The sequence below is a fragment of the Protobothrops mucrosquamatus genome, unplaced genomic scaffold (assembly GCF_001527695.2).
Source record: "Protobothrops mucrosquamatus isolate PMUCROS unplaced genomic scaffold, P.Mucros_1.0 scaffold_177, whole genome shotgun sequence".
Taxonomy (NCBI): domain Eukaryota; kingdom Metazoa; phylum Chordata; class Lepidosauria; order Squamata; family Viperidae; genus Protobothrops; species Protobothrops mucrosquamatus.
Window position 1 is genome coordinate 3997021 of NW_015386253.1, and position 16291 is coordinate 4013311.

The 16291-nt window shown below is 39.5% G+C and overlaps 1 protein-coding gene across 1 annotated transcript in view; it reads left to right on the top strand.

Annotated features, from left to right (window-relative positions):
• The first annotated feature begins 11438 nt into the window (after nucleotides 1-11438).
• The window catches only part of LOC107293525 (copine-4), a 132660-nt gene continuing 127807 nt past the window's right edge, over nucleotides 11439-16291 (top strand). The window contains exon 1 of the mRNA XM_015822682.1: nucleotides 11439-11618. Coding sequence (XP_015678168.1) covers nucleotides 11439-11618 — 180 coding nt within the window. The remainder of the gene's footprint in view (nucleotides 11619-16291) is intronic.

Here is a 16291-nt window from a genome sequence, read left to right on the forward strand (position 1 = left end):
GTTCAATATTTGTTTATATTCTTGTAGTTTAAGTATCCCTGAAATAGTGCTTAGTTTATAGAAGATCATGCTGTGACACCCAGAAAGTTTTTTAATCCGATAAACGGTGCCAAATATGTTAAACACATGCTAACATCCTTTGTAAATGAAACTATGCCCCTCCTGGGGGGGCTTTAATTAAGTAGTAATTTTATCATCTACTGTATCTTACAACCTTAGATAATTCTAGTACTCTCCATATTCTGTGGGAATGGGAAAATGGTGGAATTATTTTATACAAAATGAAATATAGGATTATTTCCCAAGCAGCAATTTCAATAGCCCAAACTTTTTGTAAGTAATTTGTAAGTGCTTGACTTATGACTGAATTGAACCTGGAATTATGATCATAAGTTGTAGTTATTAAGCAGGTCACCACATGATTCCAACCAATTTTATGACCTTTTTTGTGGTGGTCATTAAACAAACTCCATGGTCATTAAAACGAATCCATTTTGTCCAATGGCTGTTTTTTTTTGCTGGAAATTGGACAGAAATGTCAAAAACTGGCAAAAAACAATGAAAATGATGCTCATGTATCCATGGGATGTTGGAAGTGGCTGTACATGCCATTTGGTAGTCAAGCAACCAAAATGCAATCAGATTATTGTGATGAGTCTATCCTAACTCTGAAATAGGATTGTCCGTCATATCTTCAAATGTTCGCTAAGCAACCAGTCGTTAAGCGAGGACTATCGGTATATATGTTCTTATTCAAAAGCTAAGCTGAGACAGAAACCTGCATTGTTGTAGGAACCCACACAACATACCCTGAAAATCCCAAAAGTGCTTCCTGACCCCCAAAACCTGCCTCTCCCTGACTTGAGCATCCTCCTTATCTCAGTCATCAAAACATAAGAATAAACCAGTTCTTTATCAGTTATGAGGAAAAATTGTCATGTCACCACCAGCTATATTTATAATGAAGATACAAATAATTTAGTTGAAAGAGATAAGACAGTTTCCCCTTAAGCATGAAAATACAACCACCAACGGCTTTCTTTCCTTTTGAGTTAAGCCAAATTCATATAGCTTCTCCTGTTAAACATCCAGTATCATCATTTCTTTTCACTGTGTTTCCTCATTGTAAGTTAATATTTCAAAATTGATTATATGGTAATCAGCTCTTGGTGCTTTCAATAAGGATATTTCTATTTATAGGATTTGCTCTTTGTTCTAAGACTTTCCAGTTACATTAGCTATGGCAAAAGGTTTCTTAGTATTAACAATTAAGTAATTGGTAATTCTTCTTATGTTGTTGTCTCAACGAATGTATTAATGGTACTCATGATGCAAAGAGGGTTTTTTTGTTTCAGAGATGTCATCTTAAATAATTATCCCTGATTGTGACTTCATTGCATATGGATGGAAATACAATAGGGTGAATTATTTTTTATGGAATTGACTTTTTCTTTGGAAGGCTGTAGTTCACCTCTTGCCTTTTTCATAATAAGCAACAATATTGTATTCCATTTATTGCTGACAGTTTATATTTTCTTTTATTAACAGAGATAATTTTAATAAGCTGGAGTGTTATCACCATAGAGACTGATCACAGCTAGCCTATAAAGAATACTTTTTTTTTAGCTCTCCTTTATATAGTTGCTTTGAATTGTAGATGACAAAATACCTGATGTTATTAAAAAGCTGATATTTGTTAAACTGTTAGAAAATGTTTCTCACTTTTTAGTGAGAATCCTTAACTACAAAACTGGAAATAATTTTAAAGTGCATTAATACTGATGTGGACAACTTTCTAATAACTGAGAACTGTACTTAATATTTGGGAGAAAGGATTGCAGCCGGGCAGTGATGCAAATTGACAAGACTGGATCATATCAGAAAATGCAAACCCAGAATGTCTTTGTAAATATTATTTTGGCCTACTTTAGGTTATACAATCATTTTTGTGTGTTATTAGGGTTGCCAGGTATCCACTATTTGAGTGGATAGTCCACTTTTTTCACATTATGTTCACTATTTTTTTTCACAAAATAGTGGACATTTTTTTATTCAAAAGCTTTATGATGAAATGGTACGTAATCTAAAGCTGTACAGTCTACTTTTTTACTACTTAACCCCCCCCCCCCCCGCTTGTCCGCTATTTTTGGGAAGCAGACCTGGCAACCCTATGTGTAATGTGTCTCAAAATTAGTACTATTTTTTGTACTCACAGATTGCAATAGGCTCCAGGGCTTTTAGCAGAAGTTTCAACAAGACACAGGCTACAGTTTAATGCCTAAGAATAGGAATAGGACCTAGGAATTTCTTGTTTTTCTTTAAGGCTTTAAGTATCTCTTAGGGTACTTATCTACTTAACTACTTATACATACAGTACATTTATTCTATCTATCTATCTATCTATCTATCTATCTATCTATCTATCTATCTATCTGTCTGTCTGTCTGTCTGTCTGTCTGTCTGTCTGTCTGTCTGTCTGTCTGTCTATCTATCTATCTATCTATCTATCTATCTACCTACCTACCTACCTACCTACCTATCTATCTATCTATCTACCTTTGTCAATGTACATTATTGCTCAGATATGAGATAATAAACATAATTTCTGATAGAAGAGAATATTTGTAGCTCAGATGGAACTATGTATCCTTCGTGCTCTCTGAGCTTGGTGGTTTTCTTTCAGATAGTTTTCTTGCAAGTGATTTAATTACAAGCTAGGTAACATCATTTGTGTCTTTATATAGATTCCTTGCATGTATTATCAAGTAGCATGTTTGTTATTTTTCTGATGTCTCCACAACTTACAGAATTTAGAGTGTCATAAATTTAGTGTTTATAAAATAAAGTACTAGATATTTCAATAAGACCTTCAGCATTCAAATTAGGATATGTAAAATTTTCAAAGATTCTGAAAGATTGCTTATGAATAAAAATATGTCCACAGCAGCCACAAACAACAAAAATTTCTCAAAGATGTTTAATTGCTACTGAGGTGAAAATGTCTTAGATTGCTCTATAAACCAGAGGATCTTTGTTTGTTTATTTTTACAAATCTCATGATTCTTCCATTTTTTTCTCACTTTCTTTCAAAGAGATGATACTATTTTATTGAAATAGGTCTTATTATAACATCTGTATATAATGATTCATGGCCCAGTGCTGCCTTTTGGTTTGGTGAACAAGAAAGCATAATGTTAATACTGATTACCTGTAATTGAGGCAGATTGAAGTCACTAATGTATTCCAAAATTGATGTTTCTGATTAGATCCAACGGTTAATTTTTCAGATATACAGAAATAATTAATATCTTGCTTTACCTCACATTTTCATTCTTAACAAATACACAACATAGTCACTATGAGAAGCTGGCATATCAAAGTACAATAAAACATTCATTGGAGCTGGCCATTGTCCTGAAATAGGTATCTGCTTGCTCCAGCAGATTATATTTATTGAAATACATTTCTTCAAGTGTAACCAAAATCATAGAAATCATAGAATCATAGGAAGAGTCTTTTAGTCCAACTGCCTGCTCAAGGCAGAACTCTTATACCATCCCAGCCAAATGGTTGTCCAGTCTATTTTTGAAAATCTCCAGTGATAGAGCACCCAGAATCCCAGGAGATAAGCTATTCCATTGAGTAATTTTTGTCACTGTCAGAAAATTTCTCCTGACTTCTAGATTGGATCTCTTTTGACAAGCTTCCAGCTGTTATTTCTTGTCCTGTCCTCTGGTGCCCTAAGAGAATAAATCATCCTCTCTTCTTTGTGACAGCTCTTGAAGTATTGGAAGATACTTATCATGTCCCCCCATTCCTTCTCTTCGATAGGCTAGAAATATGTAGGTTCCTTCAATAGGTTAGACATACCTAGGTCCTTTGTTATACAATTTAGTCTCCAGACCCTTTATCATCTTTGTTATTATTTTCTGTACAGTTTCCAGAGTCTCAACTTTTTTGTATTGTGGTGACCAGAACTGGATGCAGTATTCCAAGTGTGGTCTCACCAGCATGCTGTAAAACGGTGCTATCACTTTTTATTGACTTGATGCTATCCATCTGTTGATGCAGCTTAGAACCACATTGCCTGAGCTGCACACCACCAATTCATATTTAAGTGATGGTCCACTGGAACACCTAGATCCCTGTCACAGTTACTTTGTTGAGCCAGGTACCATCTATTCTATGTCTATGTATTTAGTTTTGTCTGCCAAACTGGAGAACTTTTGTTATCACTGAACTATATCTTGTTAGATAGGACCCAGGTCTGTCAAGAGCCTTCTGGATCTTGAACTTATCTTCTGAACAGGTGGGATAAATGAAATTGTCTCTCTTGATGAAAGCTTTTTGTAATATCTATGGAAAAGATCTATTGGCAAGATCTTATTGAGATGAATTGAACTTCCACCAAAGGTATAAAAACAACCATGAAATTGCATTCCTGTATAGCAAATTGCAATGCTATTCCATTCCAGCCCTATATTAACATGTCAGATTCTTAAGTTGCACTGCTTTTGTATGACTGTAATATGTTTTGGTGAACTGGGTTAGAATTTCGTGTAAAAATCTGTACAGCAAAACAGCCAAGAATCTTACAAGTCTTATTCAAGTAGTATTATAGTATGGTCTCTGATTGTGAATAATTATATATTACAATCTTGAATTTTGTAAGTAACATGTCTTCATTTGCTGTTAAATATACAGAAACCTATGTGAACTTAAGATGCAGTGATAAAGTCTTTGAATAAATTGCTTAACCTCTGTGATTTGCCATCTGTAAAATGAATTGATAGGCAAACCAGAAAAATGAACATAGAAAAATTATTTGTGGATCATCAGAATGAAACTTCTTACAAACCATTGTTGTATTATAATTGCATTGAAAAAGAAAACTAAAGTTAATGTTTGCTTCAGTGGATTTCAGTCATTAGTATGCATAAAATGTATCAGCTTTGCTCTCTGACTGATAATCTGATGCATACTTATGTGCAAGTTCAGCGCAGCATTGAACCAATATTTTCAAACATATAAAGTGAATACATAGTGTAGGTGGAATTATGGCAACTAGACATCACACCAACTTCAAAACTCTTTAATTACAAGTCACCGTTCTGTTTATTCTAGAGACTTGAGTGATACGGAACTTCAAGTAAAAGTAAAGGACCAGGTCTCAAATGTGATGCGTGTGTGTGTGTGTGTGTGTGTGTGTGTGTACATACATACATACATACATATATACATACATACATACATACCATAAAGACAAGATTTGAAATAACTTCATTGGCTTCTAATTTATTTCTGGGGCCAATTAAAAAAGCAGGTTCTCATGGAAAAAACCATGAGTTATTTGGGGTCATGATACCAGAAATAAAACTGTTTTCTTCAATATGAACTTACACAAAATGTATGTTAATGATACGAAGAAACATCCTGTTCTTCTTTAAGTATCTTTTTGGATTTTTTACATACAATGCACTTATTGTATATATTATTCTATCTGTATATCTATCTAATCTATGCCAACATATGCTTTTGCTCAGATATGAATTAATAAACATAAGTTCAATGGCAACAATAAGTTGAATGTAGTAGAAAGGCTAGATTTCCTACTATCATTACATACATTACAAACTAGCATGAAAAGTATTCAACAATTAGTCAGAAAATTGGGAGCCTTTACCTTTATATGGATTCCTTGCACACATAACTAGTAGCACATATCTTATTTTTCTGATAGCTCCATACCTTACAAAATTAGAGTGTCAAAATTTAGTTTTTACAAAATAAACTATTAGACACTATAGTAAGGCCTACAGCATCCAAATTAGGGTATGTAAAAATTTTAAATATTCTAAAAGATAGCATATGAATAAAAAAATGTTCACAGCAGCAATAAGCAACAAGGTGAAAAATTTCTCAAAGTGCTGAATTGCTGCCGAGGTGAAAATGCATTGTGAATTGCTATTCATTATAAATCAGGATGTATGTATGTATGTATGTATGTATGTATGTATGTATGTATGTGTGTATGAATATATGAATGGATATATCTATTTGTATCCTGACTTTATTATTTTTAATAAAAACAACTAAAATTAAAAGTTTAGGTTCTCGTGGATAAAAACCACGAAGCGTTTGGCGTCATGACACCTGAAATAAAACTCCTTTCTTCAATATGAACTTATACAAAATGTATGTTAAAGACTCAAGACCATATAACATGACTATCTGCTTTAGAAGAAAAATTGGTGAAAATCTGAGGCAAACTTTTATGCAGCACTATCCTGATTTTGAATTCTTTCTAGGTTCACTTAATGTCTCTGGAGTAAGATGATTGATACAAACAACATTTTCAGCCAAACTTTTAACAAGCTCCCTGCTACTGCTATAATTCTGTTTTTTATCTGTTCTATGCTTCTTTTCTTTAGTTTTGAAAAAGTATTCCTCTGTTCTTGTCAATGTTCATTTTGAGCATGAATCTCATTGAATGGACTGATCCAAATAAAAAATCATTAAGATTTGTTTATTTGAAAAATTAATTCAAAGCATATAGCTATATGTTTATGGTGAAGCAACAATTCTAAGATACAATAAAAATAACTTTTTGGTATTTATTCTAAAAAAAAACACCAGATAACAAATTTGTTTAATAATCAACAGTTAATCTATGTAGGAATCAGGAGGAATGACATGTCAGATGGTTAAGAAGTGGGCAAGCTGGGGCAAGCTGGGGACTGAATGCGGAAGGAAAACAAATTGGTTTGGTGTACAAAACAAAAAAAAATCACATTGAGAAAAGATTTTGTTATCTTCTAACTTTAGAACATTATGAAAACAATAGCATAAGACTGTTATCTTGCTTTTGGTCTCCTGTTCTCAACTGTCTTCCACCATTTGAATCATTAATATAGGGCATAGAGAACTATATAGTTCCTACTTTGTGTGAAAAAAATTGGACAGATTAACTAGGGATTGCATTTAATATCCTTTTGTTCCAGTATAGCATTAATTACTAGGATGTTGGGAAACTGTAATGCTGAAATATATATTTTACAGTGCAATTAGATGAGTGCAACTTGCTTTCACATGCTTAGGAATATATGTTTTATAGTCCAAGCCAATGCATGTCTATTCAAAAATAATTTCAGTGAAAATTTGTCCCAGATAAATATATACAGGAATGCGAATTAAGTTATGTTTTGCCAATTGTGTTCAGGGAAATATAATGGCTTGAAACTTAATCTTTCCATTTCATTAGAAAACTCTGGCTATTTTTTTCCTGTCTATTCTAGCTGCCCAATTGAATGAAATCTGTGGAGATATTCTATGGATATTTCTTTAGTTGAGCTTCTGATTTATCTGTTCCTTCTTTGTTTTCATTTTCAATTCATAGATAGTTTTACATTTTACATTTCTCATATCTTAAAACAAAAACAAAAAAGAGAAGAAAAAAAGGAAATAGTATGCTACTTGAGAAACATGTCCCTCTTAAGCTAAAATACATTTATATCCAGAATTTTTCTATTCTTTTTAACCATATTCAAACAAATGTTTAATCTTTAAGTATTCCATCTAATAAATCCAATCATCTAATCTTTTAAATCTATTCAAAACATTCTTATCAACTGAATTTTTTTCAAAATCAATTACATTTAAGTATCTAAAACATTTCCCTCATATAAACCATCCCAACATTTTTATATTTCTCATATCATAAAAATACTATGTTACTTCAGGGGCCCATCCCTCTTAAACTAAAATTAATTTATATCCAAAATTTTTCTATTTCTTTAACCATATTCAAACAGGTGTTTAATCTTTAGATATTCCATTTGATAAACCCATCATCTAATTTCTTAATTCTAACTTTAGCCTCTTTTTTTTGCCAAACATCTTTCCTAATCAGTATGCTCCATTGGACCAGAAGGTCTTCCCATAGTCTTGTAGATGTTGTTGTAGGTACAAGAGAAAAGTCAAGTAAGATGTTTTTGTAGGAATGTTTTGCTCCTTCATATTCATTGAAAATCTTTTTCTTTTTTTCTCTCTTAATTTCTCTTATCATTTTTTGTCTGTCAAGTTCTCATAGTTCTCCTGACAGCTCTATAATCCATTTTGTCAAAAAAATTTCTTGTCCTCAGACTTATTTTGCAATCTTGAAGTGTGGGTTATATTTTCCATGTCCAATATTTCCTGCAAGTTTTTCTCCACCTGTGGGAGGATGGAACAAAAGTCCCCTCCTTCTCACTTTTGGAGGATTTTTGCTTCTTGGGGATTTTTTTTCCAGGAAATCAATTATCAAATAGAAGAGAGAGATTCGGTATTCTTACCCAGTTCCAAACACGTTGTTTATGATCAAGCTTAAATTAGTGCTTTTTGGCTTCAGCTGCTTGTAGCTTGGGCTAGACTCTGGAGTGAAACTAGCCTTTCTTCTGCTGGTTTCTGGAGGGCTTTCCCCGGACAACCGGATTGACCACTATTTTTCCATGGTCAGCAGGGCACCCCTCCTTTGTCACCTCTCTGGGGCAAGTTTAGGCCCATTTAGGGTCCCCAAACAGAAAAAAATCGGCCATAGGGTGCGGAGCCCCGCGATCCCTCGGCTGCTGAATTACTGTACAAAACCAGAAGCCTTGAGTTTTATAGAATTATAATAATCTTGTAATCCCAGAGCTATTCATTAACCTGAAGATTCAGGAATGGTATGTTTTTTTATAGCTTCCCTTGGGCATCTAGTTGACTACAAATTATTGGACCAGAGTATACTATAGTCTTATCCAACCAGCTGTTCTTAAGTTCTTAAAATTGTGCAGCTGTATATTTCATCTTGCAGAAAATGTTCTGTTTGAAATCTTTTCTTATTTGAAAATATCCTTTCAAAACTGGGGAACCTGTTTATAAAGAAGAGGCATATTCTTGTTTAGATTTTTGGTTTTGATGTGTGGCAGCTCCCAAGAGCTTCAGGGAATGTGACCATGATGCAATGAGATAGAGGATTTTCTCCCATTTATTGAAAAAAATAAAATAGGTAAATTAAGTCTCTTAAGGGAGAGGTTTGTGCTACTTAGAGGTGATTTGAGGAGCATGTAACATATATTTTCCATAATTGTTCTATTTCTTCCTGCTATTTTCCTATTACTCATTTTGAAAAAGTGAAAGAGATGCTTTTTAAAAAATTATTTCATGGGAGGAAAGAATTTGGTAACATTTTTATGGATGGCATGTGATTTTTCACTTATTCAGTCACAAAGGAATGTGTGTTTCATGTTTGCATAATAGAAAATAACAGTAGCATCCTCTACTAGCTTCAGTTTAAAAAAATAAACTCAAAACATCACCAAGATAAATTGTTAAGAGTTTCTGAAACTCCCTATGAATTAGATGTAGAAGGTTATTGTGGGGGGAAGAAAACATTTAAAAAATTGCAAAACAGATTTTGTCACCATGCTAGAAAAAAGAGAAACTATTATGAAATACTAAAAGGAGGCATGATAGGAGTAGCTGCTTAAGAGATAGGGTGAATTAATGGTTTACCATAGTCTACTGGAGAGATTGTGTATTCTGTGACAGGAGAGGAGAAGGAGAGCTGCAACAACACAAATAAGAGGTTCAGGGCAAGCAGATGTGTGTGTGCGTTTGTGTACACATACATGCATATATGTATACATACATACATACATACATACATACATACATATCTGCTCTCTCTCCTAATTCCTTGCCTTGAATTTATTGTATATACACCCAGTGCTTTTTTTCAATTTGGAAGAATGGCCAAGAACTTTAGAAGTGAATCAAATGATGCTATCTCTCTCACACATACACAAACAAACACACAAACATGCACATTCCTCACAAAAGCAGAAGCTGTGATTTCCAGGAGAGGAAGATTGGGCTATGTGTGTTATTGATTTCATTTGTTTCCATTGTCTTTCTGTGTCTCTCTTTTGTTTCTGTGCTGTGATTTTTCAAAGGTTCAGGACCCACACAAAAAGCCTACAAGTTGCTCACCCCTGCTCAATAACATAATAAGCTTCACCTTGAGAAGAAAAGAAGAATCCTTTGTCTCCTCCATGCAGAAATTGCCTTGCAGCTATCTAAAAAGATCTAGTGAGATCAGTTTTGTGCAGGCAACAAGTTGGATATCTCATAGCCCTGAGGACATTATTTCTATTCCACACAGGCTGTGCTATCTAATTCCATATCCAATTCTATCTTCCATTCATAGAAGACTTTCAAAAGACTAGTATTTCAATTTGTTCAAAACCTAAGCTTGAAGAGAATCAACTTTTAACTCCTTTGAGAAATACTACTTTCACTGTTTTAAAAAAACATAGTTCCTGTACTGTATCAGCAATGCATCTTTTACAGCAGTGGCTCCCAAGCTTTTGGGCACCAGGGACTGGTTCCATGGAGAAAGTTTTTTCCGCATATCGGAGGAGGCAAAGTTTCGCATGCTGCCTGCATCCCATGAATGAGGCTTCGCTTGTTTGCACAGATCGGTTGCTGGCATGCTACAGACTGGTGCCGTTCCTTGGACCAGGGGTTTGAGACCCCTGTTTTAGAGGAAACAAGTGCCACTTTGAAATAACTCTTAAAACCGTTTTACCTCAACATGAATTTGAAACAGTAATTAGAAAAAGACCAGCTAAATTCATTAAAAATCATAATGAAGTCCTTAGATAACCATTTTTAAGATATTCACAACAGACAGTGATAGCACAGATTAATTTAAAAATGCACTTTTCATAAAATTGTGCTAGTTCAGTAGGTCAGGAGTGCCCAATCCCCGGTTTGTGGATCGGCACTGGTCTGCAGCATGCCAACAAGCGGGCTGCACAAACAAGCAAAGGTCCATCCTTGGGATGTAGGCAATATTCAAAACCACACTCCCTCTGGTCCACGGAAAAACCTTTCTCCATGGCACCGGTCCCTGGTGCCCAAAAGGTTGGGGACCTCTGCAGTAAGTCATGGATATATGAATTTTCTTATTTGTGTCTCAAAAGATTTATGATTTTGGCCAGACCCTTGACATATATCAGTGTTTTAAAAATCTGATCTAAACGTTACAAATCAGTTTTTGCTCAATCTAGTATCTTCCAGATAGGTTGAGCAAGACACCCATAATTCCCAACAACCTACCCAATCTAGAATATAATGAGATTTTTATCCTGAGCACATCAGTTGGGGAGGTCTGGCCTCGGTGGCTAGTTTATTCTCTGTATGATATATCTGGAATGTCAACATGTGATCCTGTTGAAAGAAATCTCTGTGATGTACTGAATGACTCTTATTCTAAGTCACCATACCTTGTGAACAATTTGGACACTGATAATTACCTCTGTTTAGAGAATTAATTGTAGGCAAAACTTTCAGAGGGATCATAGAATGTAGTATTGTTTTAAAATGATTTTATTCTCTTTTTTCCCTCCTCACAGATAATGAAAAAAATGAGTAACATCTATGAATCAGCAGCCAATACTCTGGGAATCTTTAGCAGCCCCTGCCTGACCAAGGTAGAATTGAGAGTGGCATGCAAAGGCATTTCTGACAGAGATGCCCTCTCTAAACCAGATCCCTGTGTCATACTGAAAATGCAGTCTCATGGACAATGGTTTGAGGTAGGTGTCCAATTATATATTTATTTAATCTCTCTCTCTCTCTCTCTCTCTCTCTCTCTCTCTCTCTCTCTCTCTCTCTCTCATACAGTATACTACACCTTCAAAAGAAAACAACTTGAATTTGCCTAAAGCAAATTCATCCTGAAGATGAATGATACTTTCTTATAATTCTTCTAGTGCTGGCCAAAAACTTAACTGAAAAGAATAACTCCCAACTGCTGCACGGATGCCCAGTTTTGTCTCAGGGGCACTGGGTAGTTTTGTCAGTGGTATTTCTGAATGAAGCTGTTATAGATCCATGCCTGCGTTGGCAGAAAACAATAGGAGAAGAAAATTTGCTGTCTCTATTGCTAATTCTATCTGGTCTTTATTATCTTTACTATTCATCTGTCATTACTCCAGTAGCAAATGGTGGCAGGTATATTTTCTATACTTTTGAGACTATTCTGAAATGGTGTCAGAATAAGAGAGAAAATCTTATTTCAATACTAGTAGAGCTCATAATTATTTAAACTATTTCATTAATTGGTTGGAAGCCAGATGAAGTTAATGAATACAAAAGAGTAAATTGCTCTTATCAAGGAATTATTATGCTGTGGCTAGATGAGCTGACTGAAAAAAGCCAATATTTTGATCAAGGCCATATTGGGAAAACATTGATTAGCAACTATGAAAGGAATACATGGTTAAGAAATTGGTTAATTGAAATCCAAAATTTGCTTGGAAAAAAAGAAGAAAATGAAATATCTTCAATATATATAGCAATGGATTTATATTGACCCTACCCAGTGGTGGGATTCAAATATGTGAACAACTGGTTCTCTGTGTGGATGCTGCTTCCAGAAGTCCATTCTGGGCCTGGGAAACAAAAAATTAGTTACCGGTTCTGCCGAAGTGGTGCAAACTGGCTGAATCCCACCACTGACCCTACCTGTTTAAAAGATGCCCAATCGGCCTGAACAACTCATCTAATGATAAAATGTACAGAAGCACCTGGAGGTGTCGATACAAACCACTGAAAGGAAAGGTCCAAATAAATAAATTAGTCCTTTTCAACCCTATGATTCTGTTATTTTAGTTCAGTGATGGCGAACCTTTTAGAGACCGAGTGCCCAAACTGCAACCCAAACCCCACTTATTTATCGTTGGGTGCCGGATGGGCGTGGCCCACTGGGTGGTCATGGCTGCTGTGGGCATGGCCAGCTTGACATCACTTGCGTCAGGGACACTTGTGCAGAGCTGGGCAGGACTGGGGCAGATCTGAGGGTCTCCGGCGGAGGGGGGATGGGACTGGGGTGAGCACCGGATCATGGTGCACTGGAGGAGCCTCACTGATATTAAAGGGGGTGGAGGGATGATATTAAAGGGGGTGGAGGGATGATATTAAAGGGGGTAGGGGAAGAGATATTAAAGGGAGTGGGNATAATATTGAAGGGGGTGGGGGAAGTGGTGTGTGTGTGTGAGACAGAGAGAAAGATCCCCTTTTTGTAAGTTTGCTTACTCTGCAATGCTTTCCTTTCACCACACTTTTGCTTCCCTGCTCAATCTCTCTTTCTCTCTACTGATCTGGGCGGCAGAAACATTTTTGAAGCCTCTGGAGCTCGCATTCATGGCCAGGGGGCAGTTTTAGGGGTGCGGGAGACCTCGAAAATGCTTCTGCCACCCAGATCTGGAAAATGCGGTGGGTGGGGGGGGAAATGGCACGATTCGCACAGCGGGTGGGGGCAGTGGCACGTGATCCACATGGCGGGGGAACGGTGGTGGCAGCACGATCTGCATGGCTGTCGGGGAAAAATGCGGCAGCGGCAGGGCGATCTGCGTGGTGGTTGGGGGATTTCGTGGCCCCCCACAGCTGATTCAGGTGGCAGAGGCCTTTTCCAGGCTTCCAGAGTCTGGACCGGGCTGGTGGGGTGCAGCAAAAATTGCTCCGGAGGCTTACTTGGACTCGTGCTGGCAGCTGCCTCCACCATCCAGCCCAGATCCGCCCAGCTCTTGCAGTTGTTCCCTGGCTCTCAGTACAGAGAGAAAGAGAGCCGAGAGCGCATGTGCACATGGAGGGGAGCAGTCTGGTCCTGCCTCCTTCCAGGGCAATGGCGTGCGTGCCCACAGGGACGGCTCCGCATGCTGCCTGTGGCACGCGTGCCATAGGTTCGCCACCATGGCCCTAAGGCAAGCATTGTGGATGGCCTATGACGTCTGAATGTTAATTTCCAGTCTTAATTTCCAAGGCTGCATGTACAATGAATTGTGAATTTGGAAGTGAGTTCTCCTTATCTTGGTGGCCTTTAATCTTGCAGGATGTTTGTCTTTTAGACAGTTTTCAGAGAAAAATAGGATATTTAGTAAAATGTTCAAGTACATATTAGATGAAAAAACAGTAACTGGGAGAGGAATCTTGGAATCCTGGTAGACAATCACTTAAATAAGAGCCAGCAGCCTGGCAGCAGCTAATGCGATCCTTGGTTGCATAAACAGAAGCATAGAGTCAAGATCACATGAAGTATTAGTTCCTCTTTATAAAGCCTTTGTAAGTCTACACTTGGAATACTTCATCCAGTTTTGGATCACCACATTATAGAAAAGATGTTGAGACTTTGGAAAAAGTGCAGAGAAGAGCAACTAAAATTATTATGGGGACTAAAACCTATCAAGAATGGTTGCAGGAATTGAGTATAGCTAGTCTAGAGAAAAGAAGGACTAGGGGGTGAACCTTTAGAGACCGAGTCCCCAAACTGTAATCCAAAACCCACTTATGTATTGCCAGGTGGGTGTGGCCCACTGGGTGGGCATGGCTACGACGGAAATGGCAGACTGGATGGGCATGGCCAGGGTGGGCATGGCCAGCTCAATGTTGCTCTGGCAGATGGGGCAGTGGGGACGAGGGCATCTTGCTCAGCGGGTGGGGGACATGGGGGGAGGCTCCTGAGCCCTGCAGCTCTTCTGAGGGGGGGTAGGAGGAGAGTGGGGAGGGGCTGTGCTGGGATCGGGGCTCCTCATGCCTTCCGCTGCCCACCTGCGCTCTTCTGCCAAAGATGCCATGGCTCCACTTGCCTGGCAGGACAGGGGTGCACTCGTGCATGGTGAGGCATATAGGGCTGCTGCCTGGCTTTCCATGCTGTGCCGGGACTGGGCTGGACTGGACGGGATGCGTAGCCTCCTCACGGCTTCTTCCCCCATGGACATTGGGATTGCCCACCCCACCTACTGCTCGTCCCAGGGCAGCTGTCGCCATCCCGCACTCTCTAGCCCGTTGCCGGCCAGCTGGGTGTGCTGGGATGCCTCCCTTCATACTCCCTCGGCCTCTCCCCCCTCCAGGCTGGGGCTGGTAAGATTCCCCCTGTGGGCAGCCCTGCACCCATCCCTGGCCATTCTTCCTCCTCCATCCTTCTGCTCCTTCTGCGGGCGAACCACAGCTTACCAAGCCGGGCGCGCCTCTTCTCGCACACACCCTCAGGCAGAGGAGCCAGGCAGCCACGCTATTGCTCCTCTCTAGCCTCCATCTGCCGAGGCCTGAGCTCGGCGTGCCCAGCTGGACGGCGATGGGCTTGAGAGTGCGAGATGGCAGCAGGTGTCCCGGGATGAGCAGTAGGTTGGGTGGGCACTCCCGATGTCCCCGGGGGAAGAAGTAGCAAGGAGGCTCTGTGCCCAGTCCAGCCCAGTCCCAGCAGGGCACAGAAAGCGAGACAGCAGCCCCATGTGCGTCGGACCCAACCCTCACAGAGTGCCCTTCTCCCACCGCCCCGACTGGTTCCTTACTTCCGCCTGGCTTGTTCCACAGCCTCATGGCAGTGGCATTGGGCAGGAGGCGGCAAACAAGGCTTGCTGAGGATCGAGCCATGTTTGCCACCGCCATCACCCTCAGAACCGGCAATCATCAGGGCCCCGTCACAGGAAGACTCGGGTGTGCCAGGGTCCAGCCCTACAAAGCCCACCTTCTTCTCGCCCAAGCTGCCCGGATACATGCCCCCGTTGTGCGACTTCTGCAGCAGCGGCGATGCAAAGACCAATCACACACATGAGCAGGGCAACCATGCAGGGCAGAGGCATTGCCCGGGGTCGGAGCAGAGCCGAGTGGGACTGTGGCAGCGGCTTTGCTCCAGCCCTGGCTTTGCGCCTCTGCCCTGCACAGCTGTTCCCCTCGCGTGTGCAATTGGCCTCTGCGCTGCCAGTGCCCACAATCTGCCTGGCCTCCCCTCCAGCCCTGGGCAGCACCTCTGCCCTGTGCAGCTGTCCCACTCATGTGTGGAATCAGCCTCCGCACTGCCGCCACCGCCGGTGCCTGCAATCTGCCCGGCCTCCCCTCCACCTGATTTGCGTAACTTCTCCTGGGCCCCGTACCTGCCGCTAACACTCCCACCACCATGCAGGGTAAGGTTGCTGCCCCCACCCCCATCCAGATGCCCTCACCTCCCCCAGTCATTTTTTTACTAACCTGCCTTTCAGCTGCATTCTGTTTCTCCATTTGCTTCTCAGTCTTCGCCACGTGTTTGTGGGACTATCGGTAAACAAAAAAAAGTTCCATCATATTTTCTAACTTCTCGCGAACACGTGGTGAAGGCTTCGGCAGGTGTCTGGCAGGGGGAGGGAAGCAACAGGCCCCGCCTCACCCCTCGCATGGAGTACCCTGCTTCCACCACTCCCCCCACTCCCACATGGCACCTTTTTTTCAATTC